The following is a 12,037-nucleotide window of genomic DNA, read 5'->3' on the forward strand; positions in this document are numbered from 1 at the left end:
ATTCTGATTCATAGCGACCCTAGAGGACAGAGTAGACTTGCTTCACAGGATTTCTGAGACCATGACTCTTTATGAGAGCAGACAGCCTCATCTTTCTCAGTTGGTGTGTTTGAACTACTGCTGACCTGGAGTTAGCATCCTGGTGCTTAACCTACTGCACCACCAGGGCTCCCTGTTGTTTTGGGTGCTGCCGAGTCAGTTCTGATCCTTCCTGACCCTATGAACAAAGAACTAAACACCACCCATCCTGCACCATCCCCACAATTGTTGTTATGTTGGAGTTCATTGTTGGAACCACGGTGTTAATTCATCCTATTGATCATCTTCTTTTCCCCTCCCCTTCTGCTTTACCAAATATGCGTCTTTTTCCAGGGACTCATCTCTCTCGATAACATCTCAAAGTATATGGGATGAAGTCTCGACATCTGTGCCACTAAGGAGCATTCTGGCTGTACTTTTTCCAAGACAGATTTGTTTGTTCCTTTGACAGTTCATGCAGGATACTTAAAATATTCTTTACTAGCACCATAATTCAAATACATTGATCCTTATTTGATGTCCAATTGTCACATGCATATGAGGTGACTGAAAATACCATTCCTTAGGTTGGGCTCACCTTACTCCTCAAAGTGACATTGTTGCTTTACAACATCTATAGAAGTCGTGTGCAGTGATTTGCCCAGTGCAATGTATCCTTTGATCTCTTGCCTGCTGCTTCCACGAACATTGACTGTGGGTCCAAGCAAAATCAAATGCTTGACCATTTCAATCTTTTCTTTGTTTATCATGATGTTACCCAGTAGTCCAGTTGTGAGAATTTGGGCTTTCTATACATCGAGTTGCAATCCATACTGACAGCTGCAACCCTTGATCCAGACTCTCTCTCTCTCTCTCTAAATATATATACACATATCTACATATATTTTTCCCCTCATCCCTCAGTCTCTCCACTCATTTTGATGTCACTGCCTGCCGAACCTCAAGTCCCCTTTCTGTGCTGTACTCATGTGTAGGAGGTCATGTCCTCTCACAGAGGTTCAATTCATTTTTCTAAGACACCCCCCCACCACTGTAGCAATTCTGTGATATCTCCCATTGTCTCTAGAATAATATCTCAGCAAGACGGGAAATATATGAATGTTCACAGATGAAGGGGAGAAGGTGGAGAGGTAGAGGAGGGTCACTCTGTGTACAAAGTGTTTTATAAAATTTGCCATCGAATCCATCTCATGCAGGGTGATCCTGTACGTGTCAGAGCATAGTTGTGCTCCATAGGCTTTTCAATGCCTGAAATTTGGCGAGACCTTTCTTCTGAGCCATCTCTGAATGGACTTGAACCTCCAACCTTTGAGTAAGCAGGAGAGCTTGTGAACAGTTTGTACCACCCAGGGACTTCACTCAGAAAGTGTTGTTGTTATTTGTGTTGTTGTGGTTAGGTGCCATCCATCAAGTCAGTTCTGACCCATAGAGACCCTCTGCGCAACAGAATAAAACACTGCCTGGCCTTGCGTCGTCCTCATAGTTGTTCCAATGCTGGAGCCCATTTGTGCAGGCTCTGTGTCAATCCATCTCCTTGAGGGCCTTCTTTTTCACTTCCCTTCGACTTTACCATGCATGGTGTCCTTCTCCAGAGACTGGCCTTTCCTGACAACATGTCCAAAGTATATAAGATGAAGTCTTACCACCCCTGGGTCTAAGGAGCAGAGACTGTAGCAAATCAGAAACCTTCAGACTGATGATGGCTTCAGAAGGTGGTTGTTTGGCTAGAGGTAGGACCTAGGGGCAGGAAGCTGAAGGAGTGACAAGAGCTAAAAGGGCAAGGCAGATGCTAGCACGCTTACCCATCACTGCTGTGCTAAGGATTTAGGCAGCACCCTGAGGATGATGCAGAGAATGGGAGATTGGGATGAAGGAAGTGTGGTATGATTGGTGTGACCCACTCCTCAAAAAATAACAAGATGCCCTACGCATATGGAAACTACAAATACTTTACTGAATTGCCAAACCCTGTCGCCATTTGGGCATCTCCCCATGACTGTCCTGGGCGTCATTGCCACAGTAGTGCCCTTGCTTTCCTCTGTGGTCTAGGAAGCTCACCGTCACTCTCTGTTCTTCAGGATGGGACTTTCTTGGTCCGGGATTGTTCCTCGAAATCCAGCTCAGAGCCCTATGTTTTGGTGGTGTTTTATGGAAACAAAGTCTACAATGTGAAAATCCGCTTCCTGGAGAAGGATGGGCAGTTTGCCCTGGGGACAGGACTCAGAGGAGGCGAGGTCAGTATCACTTCTCTGCTCCCCCTGCAACACTACAGGAACCTCCTAAGGGAAGCACTGGGGAGGACAGGTGGTTTAGTGGGCTCCGCACTGACTGCTAACCACAGAGCCAGAAATTCAAATCCACCAGCTGCTCTGTGGGAGAAAGATGAGGCTGTCTACAACTTCAGAAACCCACCGGGGAAGTTCTACTCTGCCTGCCAACCGGATGGCAATGAATTTGGTTATTACTAGTGACCGAAGTCATCTTTCCTTATGCCCACAGCTGCAGGAGGTGGGCAATATAATCTCACCCTTCCAGCTCCTTCCACTTCAGCACAACAGGCTACTGACCAGCCCTTGACCATTCTTTGTGCCATCGGCATTGCTTTTCCTGTAGAAGGAAATACATTCTGCAAGACCCAGATAAACCCACCTCCCAGGCCGTCGTCCTTGATGTCCATACAAATGTGACACTTCCTCCCCCTCCCCTTCCCCTCTCAGGAGCTGCACTCTTACTGCAGAAACTTCTGATTTCCATTAGCATAAGTCCTCTGTAGAGTTGGGTCCATGTATTAGATTCAGTTTTTGACTGCTGGTTGCACTGAGCCATTCCAACTCGTGGCAACCTCATGTGTCATGGAATAAAACTGCCCCATAGGGTTTTCTTGGCTGTAATACAAACTGATTTCCAGGCCTTTTCCTCCATGGTGGCATTTAGGTGGGTTTGAACTGCCAACCTTTAAGTTGGCAATCGAGCACAAACCATCTAGAGCAGTGGTTCTCAACCTGTGGGTCACGACCCCTTTGGAGGTCGATGGACCCTTTCAGAGGGGTCGCCTAAGACCACCGGAAAACACAAATTTCCGATGGTCTTAGGAACTGAGACCCCCACTCCTTTCTCCGTGTCCGGGAGGGTCCACCCACATGCAGATACGCCCACCTACAAGTACCTGGTGTGAAGACTGTTACCGATGCTACACCATGCTTCAAGACAAAATTTCATTGATTTGTAATTAGAAATAAATATTTCACAATATATAATTATATATTATTTTTGTGATTAATCACTATGCTTTAATTATATTCCATTTGTAACAATGAAAATACATCCTGCATATCAGATATTTACATTATGATTCATAACAGTAGCAAAATTACAGTTAGGAAGAGGCAACAAAAATAATTTTATGGTTGGGGGTCACCACCACATGAGGAACTGTATTAACGGGTTGCGGCATTAGGAAGGTTGAGAACCACTGATCTAGAGCTACAAACTGGTTGGTTTCAAACAATAAAATGGGAGTATTTTCTCATATCCTCAGAGGCTAGACATCTGTAATCAAAGCATCAGTAGGGCTGTGTTGCTTCTGAGGGCGCTAATGAAAGATTTTCTCTTGCTTCTTTCGACCTTCCAGTGTTTCCTGATAATCTCTGGTGTCCCTGGCCTTATAAATGCATCATCCCAATATCTACCTCTGTCTTCATTTGGCCAGATTCTGTCTGTATCTCTCTGTCTCTCTTTTTGTTTGCTAAAGACATTGCTTATATTGGATTAAAACTTACCCTCACTCACTGCCACCAAGTTTATTCTGAGACCTAGTGACCCTATAGGACAGAGTAGAACTTCCCCTGTGAGTGTCTGAGACTCTAACTCTTTATAGGAGTAGAAAGCCCCTTGTCTTTCTCCTGAGGAAGGACTGGTGGTTTCAAATTGCTGACCTTGCAGTTAGCCCAACACGTATGAACTATGCCACAAGATTCAGACCCACCCTAGTCTAACACAAATCTCATACTAACTGATAACATCTCCAAAGACCATATTTCCGAGCAAAGGTCCCATTCACAAGTGCTGAATTTTAGACCTTCAATACACCTCTTTATTTTGAGAACAGGGGCAATTCATCCATGGCCATTCATGGATTCCAACCCATAGGGACCCCTTAAAACAGACACCTTCCCCATAAGGTTTCCAAGTCTATGATCTTTATAGACACAGACCCCCACATCTTTCTCCCTCACACGGCTAGTGGACTTGAACTGATGGCAGTTTGGATAGCAGTTGAGTCCTTAGACATGGCACGACCAGGGCCCTTAGCCTCCTGAATAAATGTGAGCTTTGTTACAGCACTCATAGCCACCTAGAGCATGCCCATCTCAGGATACACCTACAGATGAGGGATAGGTGAGAAAGAATGACAAAATTAACCATTCCTTAATGATCGTATCAACAAATTGGGAGGAGGGAGCAAAGAGACTAGTTTTCAGGCAATATTGATATTAATATGTAATATAGATATGTAATGCCAGGCCTACTGTTTAGAGTCTCATTTTCATCAATAGTTCTCCAATGTAATTAGTTTTCTCATTCCAGATGTAGGAAATTGAGTATCAGAAAGTTAAACAGGTGACCACAGTCACACAGGTAATAAGCAAAAGCCTAGGAGAGTCCTCCTTTGACAAAGAGAGGAAAACAAGAAAAAATGAGAGAAAGGAAGAAAGGAAAGAAGGCAAGTTTGGGCATGAATCAGCACAAAGGGAATAAGTAAGCAAGGGCATCCTCCAAGTTCAACCCCAGTGAGCAAAGGTTATGTGGAAACTAGAAAGATGTCACCCATTGTCAATCTTGTGTGGCAGTTACTGAGTTAATCAAAGTAAAGCACTCAGAACAGTGCCTGGAACACATCAATCCCAGGATAAATACTAGTGAGTATTTTTCATTATTGTTACTGTATCATTTTAATAACTAGGATATAGTCTCTGACCACATGAGACTTTTTACTCCCGTAAAGAGTTAACCATCTTGGAAACCCACACAGCCAGTTCTACTCTGTCCTATAGGGTCACTATGAGTTAGAATTAATGTGATGGCATGTTGGTTTGGATTTGGTGGGGGTGGGGATGGGGATGGGGCGGGGGCGGGGTAGGGAATTATCTGTGATTAATGGACTTTGCTATTCATTATTATTTTACTCCAGCACTTATCTATCAGTTTGGCATGTCGTGTTGGCTTATATGTTGCTTTGATACTGGAAAATGTGATATTTCAATACTGGAAAATGTGATATTTCAATATTTGAAACTGATATTTCAAATACAAGCAGGGTCACCCATGGTGGACAGCTTTTAGCAGAGGTTCCATACTAAGACAGACTAGAAAAAAGGCAGATGTGGTCTACTTATGAAAAATTAGGCATTGAACACCTTATGAATAGCAGGAGTGTACTATTTGGTATATTGCTAGAAAATGGGCCCCTCAGGTTGAACGGCACTGCAAACACAACCGGGGGAGTGGTGCTTTCTCAAAGTAGAACCTACCTTCATAGTGAGTATAGACTAATGCTTTCAGGACTTTGGTTACCTGTCATGGCCGAACTCAAAATGATTAGAAACACCTGCACCTATCTACTGATAACCACCAGAACATAGTTTGGACAAAGTATGAATCTAAGAAATTTGGAAGTCATCAAAATGAAATGATCACAAAAAGTTCAATATCCTGTGCATAGCCAGTCACATGGACTACCAGAAGAACAAACAAGTCTGATTTGGAAGACGTTTTCCAGAATGTTCCTTAGAATTTACAATGACGAGACTACATCTCATGTACTTTGGACATGTTATTAGGAGAGACCAGTCCCTGGAAAGGCACATGGCCAAAGGTAAGGTGGAGAACCAATTAACAAGAGGAAGGCCCTCAGTGATATAGATTATCTCAGTGATTGCAACCAGGTGCTCAAACAAGGCAACAATTTATGAGCCTGGCATGGATTGGCAGTGTTTCATACGGTTACATACAGGCTCATTAAGAGTCAGAATTGATATGATGATATGTAGCAACCACACGGCACATTATGCCAGGAATGACAAATTGAAGAGGAATGGCATCTCACTCGTTTTCAAAAAGAATACTAATCTCTTTCTTGTAACACTGCGGTCTGTGACAGGATAATACCCAGATGCCTACCAGTGAAAGCGAGGAAAGATCGACCCAGCGACTCCAACAATGGGCTCCAGTGTAACAATGGCGATCGAGCAGTGTGTTGTTCTGTGTACATAGGATCGCTATGAGTTGGAACCTATTCTACAGCACCTAACAATAAGGAAGACCAATTAATAGGATTATTATTCAAACTTAACACAGCAATCACTAAAGCCAATGATGAAAAATATAAATAATTATACCGTATAAGTAATGCAATCGAGATACATTACTGGTAGTTGGAATTTGAACATTAGAAACAAAGAGAAAAGCTCAGTAGTTGAAAAATAAGACTTTATAGAAACAATGATGAATATTGTGTGATAGGCTTTTATAAAACTATGATTTATCCCTGCAAATGCCTTTTTCAACAACATAAATGACCACTGTATGTATGCTGCCATGACATAAAATACACCTGAATCAAACCAACTACAGTTGTGGAAAGAGACAATGGAGAGGCTCAATAACATCAGCCAAAACAAGGCCCAATGCCAATTGTGGAACAAACCATTAATTGTTCATAGCAAATTCAGATTGAAGCTGAAGAAAATTAATGCAGGTTCATGAGAGTCAAAATACAATACATATAACCTGAATTTTAACACCATCTTAAGAACATTTTTGACTCATTTAACAGATTTGACTATTTGGCCTCTATAATGACTGAGGGCCAGACAAACTGTGGGATGACGTCAAGCACATCATACAGGAAGGAAACAGAAGGTCATGTAAAAACAGGAAATAAAGACCAGAGGACAGTGGCACTTGGTTGTAAATCTAAAGAAGCCAAAGCAACTGGAAGCTAAATGAAGTGAACAAGTTGAGCAGAGAAAAAAAAATCAAAGCGTAGCTCAAGAAGACAAAGTAAAATATAATAATGAAGTGAGCAAGGACCGAGAGTTAGAAAACTAAAGGTAAGAACATGCTCACCATTTCTCAAGCTGAGAGAACGGAAGGAAACATCGAAGGCTCAAGTGACCATATTGAAGGAATAAGACCAGAGAATGGATGATATATTTGAATTATAGTGTTTTCAATGAATATTAATTATAATATAGGCTGTCGGAAGAATAAACAAATCTATCTGACAGACTATAGGCAGAATAGACGTCGTGGTGGCTTCATGGTTATGCTCTGGTCTGCTAAATGCAAGGTCGGCCATTTGAAACCACCAGGTGTATTGCTACAGTCTAGAAAACTCACAGGGGAAGTTCTACCCGGGTCCATATACCTAGGGTTTCTATAAGTCAACATCAACTCCTTGGCAGTGAGTTTGGTTTTGGTTTTTGGGTAGCCAGGATGTTCCTTAGAAGCAAGGATGGTGAGACTTCATCTCATGCACTTTGCATATATGAAGAGAGACTAGTTTCTGGAAAATGACAACATCCTGGGTGAAACAAAAGGTCAATGAAGAAGGTGAAGACTGCGTGAAATGCATGGCACAGTGCCTGCAACCATCAGCCCCAACACCACCCCGTTGTGATGCTGCTGTAGGCTTGGGCAGCACTCCCTCTGCTGTACATGAGGCTGCTGGTCGGCCCAATAGATTCCTTAGTCCCTGACAGCCGCTTCTTCCCATTCACAGATGTCTTGTTAAAAATGAATGAATGAATAAAAGACTTGTTATGCCTTTTGAATGTTAACAATTAAGCATTTTCTTTTCATAGAGGATTGTTGTCTTCAAGTGTCATCAAGTTGGTTCCAACCCATAGCGACCCTCTGCACAACAGAATGAAGCACTGCACGGCCCTGCACCGTCCTCACCTGTTCTTGTTTCAGTTCATTATTGTGTCTATCCATCTGGTTGAAGGCCTTCCTCTTTTTCACCGCCCCTCCACTTTAGCAAGCATGTTCTTCTCCAGGGACTGGTCTCTCCTGACAACATGCCTAATGTACTTGAGACAACGTCTCACCATTCTTGCCTCTAAGGAGCATGATGGCTGTTTTTAGAATAATGAATTAGGATAATGGAAATTATGTGATTTGACATTTCAGATGCCGTTTCATCTTTCTCTTTTATTTTGTATTCATGAAAGCACCAGAAACGACACATCAAGGAAGCTAAACTAAAACAGACATAGCTTTCCCCCTGCAATTTAATATCCCGTGGTCTCCTAACAAAAAAGAACACCTGTAATAATTTAATAACTAGTCAGTAAACCAGTGGCTCTTGACGTGATCCAGCTGATAAGGACCCACGCAGGTGGGAGCAGAAGGTGCTCATAGGGATTTCAGAGACTGTTTTTCCAGGAATGGATGGCTAGGTGTTTCTTCTGAGAACCCTCCGAGCTGACTCCAACCTCCAGCCTCTCAACTAGCAGCCAAGTTCATTAACTGACTTTGCTCTGGGTGCAAGAACTTCCAAATAGCCTTTAATTAGATCACCAGCCTTGTCCACTGATTGTCACATCAACCAAGCCACTGTCATCCCAACAATCAAGAAGGTGTACTCACATCTCCCAGGTGCTTCTCTAACGATCCTTGTCAAGGACCCCTTTGGAGGATTAAATATCCTTTGTCAGAAGACTTTCTTCATGCTCCGCCATTTGTTTGTCAATCTGTCACACTGTAGTAGCTTGGGTGTTGCTGTGATGCTGGTAGCTCTGTCACTGGTGTTCCAAACACCAGAAGGATCACCATAGTGGACAGGGTTCACCGGACCTTCCAGACTAAGAACAGATGAGGAGGAACAACTAGGGAATAGAACTGACCTCGCGGGGTTTTCACAGGCTAAGAACCTTCAGAAGCACATTTCTAGGACTTTGCTATGAAATGCCTCTGGAAGGGTTTGAACTCCAGCTTTTCAGTTAGTTATTGAAGGTTTGTAAGTGTACAATTTGTTACATGAGCTCATCTATGTCCTTAAGAAAAGGTAAGTTTGGGAGGGTTTGTTTGTTTTGTTGTATGAATTGGGTAAAGGTTTGCAGAGTGGATCATCAGCTGTACATTCACCCATTCATACCCATTTTATTTCATTTCACTGATTGCAATCTTCATAGTGTAACATCGCAGATTGCACTTCCTCCTTATCTCTACTGTTTCTATGTCTCCTTCTTCCCTAACCCTTCTGAGCTTCATCCTTGAAAAAATGCTGCCCTTTGAACTCAAATGTTTCCTTACTCTGCGGTGTACATATCTCACGGATACTTTTGTTCCCCTTATAAACCAGTCCCTTGCTTGGCCAAAAAATGTGCCCTAAGGGATGATTTCATTTCCAGACTTGAAGGGTAACAAGGCCACATCCCTGAGGGTCCCGCCAGTCAATAGCCTATTTTGTTTTGTACAAAAGTTTTTATATAATTTTGTATTTTTTTCATTATATTTTTCTACCACTCTATCTATACAGGAATTTCTAATGTATCCTTTTTCAGAGCAATTGGTAGTGATAGCTGGACACCATCTGATTCTACTGGACTCAGGGTAGTGGAAATTGATGTTCACTAGGCCCATGATTCTATGGAACTAATTGTTTCCGATGCCTTCAATTGTCTTCATTCTTCTTCCCTCTGTACAGAGAATCACAAATTATTGTGCCGTAGGTAGGCACTCACATGCTTTTAAAACTCATGCCACTGCTCACCAAATGGTAGATGTAGAACATTGTCTTTGGGAACGATATTATGCCAATTGACCTTGAAGTGCCCTTAGACTATGAACCTGAATCTTCAAACCCAGTGACTCCATTTCTTAAAGTATTAGATTATGTCTAATTTTCCTACCTTTGCCCCCTACATGCTCCATTACATTCAGGAGCACATTTTCAGCAAAGATAAATATCCATGTAAAAAATATCTTTGGTTAAACAAAAAATATATTTGGTAAATACATAGGTACAAGCATCCTTTGTAAAACCTATAATCAATTTTAAGGCATTCTCCCAACCTCCCACTCACACTCACCCACTTTGCGTGGCTATCCATGCTTCTACTCAGAGATCACCATTATTGCAGGATTGTAAAACAAGGCATTTTAGAGTGTCCTTTAATAAACACCAATGTTACTTAAGGAGTGTACTGGTGGCGTACTGCTTACACATTGGACTGCTAACTATCAGGTCAGTAGTTCAAAACCACCAGCCACTCCCTGGAAAAAAATCCAGAACTTTCTACTCCAGTAAAGAGTTAAGGTCTGGGAAATGTACGGAGTCAGTTCTACCCTGCCCCATAAGGGTGGGCAGGGTGGGGTTGGGGGTTGGGTGGTGCTTTGATTCAGAATTGACTCCTTGGCAGTGAGGGTTTTGTAAACATTACATACAATTGCATTAACTCTTTCTTTTGTTTTTCAGAAGTTTGATTCAGTGGAAAGCATCATCAAATACTACAGGAGTTTCCCTATTACCCTGATTGACGGGAAAGACAAAACCGGTATCCAAAGGGAGCAATGCTACCTGACTCAGCCCCTTCCATTCTCACCTTGGTAGCCTGACCCTGCTTTCATCTTTCCTCAGGGGAGGCCTCTACCTTTCCTAACTTATCGCAAACTATTATTTTCTGTGGCTTCAAAGTAGTCCATGTTTAGAATAAGCAAAAAACATGCTGTAACCCAAATCTTAGCAGGATATTAACAGAAAGTTGCTGGAAATTCAAGTTCGATTCAGAGAAGTGCACAGACCAAAGGATATCATTGCTGATGTCGCATGAATCTTGCTGAAAGCAGAAAATACCAGAGAGATGTGATGGGGAGAGACCAGTCCTTGGAAAAGGACATCACGCCTTCACAACAATATGGTGATTCCTTGTGCTCAAGATGCTGGCGCAACTTAGCTGGATTCCGTTTGACATCATGGAAATTCAATTGCAGGGAACACATGTGAGACGAAGATCAAGGGCACGTAGGAATGTCAATGAAAGACCGAATTCACAGATACTTCTCTTCTGGTGTGAGATGATCACAAGATCACTCTCCAGCACTCTTGAAATTGCGATATATATTTTTTGATTTTGGGGGGTATGAAAACTAGGACTGATGAACCTATAGAGTCAGCAAGTAGATTAAGGGTAGAATTGTGGGGAGGGGAGCAAGTAGATTTGTGGGGAGAGGAGCACAGAGGTAGTGGTGGGGTAAAGGAGTGATGACAGCAACAGATCCATACAGAAAAAGAATGTTTGGAAGCTGATTGTGCTAGAAAATGAACAATTCTGTTGGATGTGATTGAACTATATGATGATTTGATATATGTATTTATCCCAGTTATTTTTTTTTAAGTATAATTTCAACTCTGACCCATGGTTGAGCCCCTGTTATCAAAGTAGAACCTTCCTCTGTCTTCTCTCCATTGCCTGCTTTTCCACAAGCAGATCACCAGGTTTTTATTCTGGGAGGTTTCTCAGCATACATTTCAATTATTCCCTAAGTGTATCATTCCATCAAACCTGTTCCAGCTGCCATTTGAAATACCAGTAACATAGCTTCCAGCTTCACAGCAAAACACAAGCCACCACAGTACAACACGGACAGCTAAGTAGTGGTAAATTTGCTGCACATGACCTCTTTAGGGGGTTGAAATGCAAGGGGGGTACTTTGAGGGCTAAGGTGCACCTGACCCAAGCCATGATATTTTCAACTGCTTCATATACATGTGAAAGTTGGACATTGCATAAGGAAGACTGAAGAGACATGGAAGCATTAGAAATATTATTATAGTGAATGAGCGGGGGGGGGAGTGCGGAGTAGAGACCCAAAGCCCATTTGTAGGCCACTGGACATCCTCTTACAGAAGGGTCTCAAGGAGGAGATGAGCCAGTCAGGGTGTGATGTAGCAATGATGAAAAATACAACTTTCCTCTAGTTCCTAGATGCT

At 42.4% G+C, this 12,037-nt stretch overlaps 1 protein-coding gene across 1 annotated transcript in view; it reads left to right on the forward strand.

The window, feature by feature from the left end:
• CLNK (cytokine dependent hematopoietic cell linker) overlaps nucleotides 1-10,964 on the forward strand; it is a 116,185-nt gene extending 105,221 nt beyond the window's left edge. Inside the window, exons 12-13 of the mRNA XM_045284406.1 lie at nucleotides 2,118-2,273; nucleotides 10,523-10,964. Of these exons, the coding sequence (XP_045140341.1) occupies nucleotides 2,118-2,273; nucleotides 10,523-10,657 (291 nt within the window). The 3' untranslated portion in view covers nucleotides 10,658-10,964. The remainder of the gene's footprint in view (nucleotides 1-2,117; nucleotides 2,274-10,522) is intronic.
• The last annotated feature ends 1,073 nt before the right edge of the window (nucleotides 10,965-12,037 follow it).

This window comes from Echinops telfairi, unplaced genomic scaffold, assembly GCF_000313985.2.
Source record: "Echinops telfairi isolate 266 unplaced genomic scaffold, ASM31398v2 ScPeMD7_7468;HRSCAF=8506_2, whole genome shotgun sequence".
NCBI classification, from domain to species: domain Eukaryota; kingdom Metazoa; phylum Chordata; class Mammalia; order Afrosoricida; family Tenrecidae; genus Echinops; species Echinops telfairi.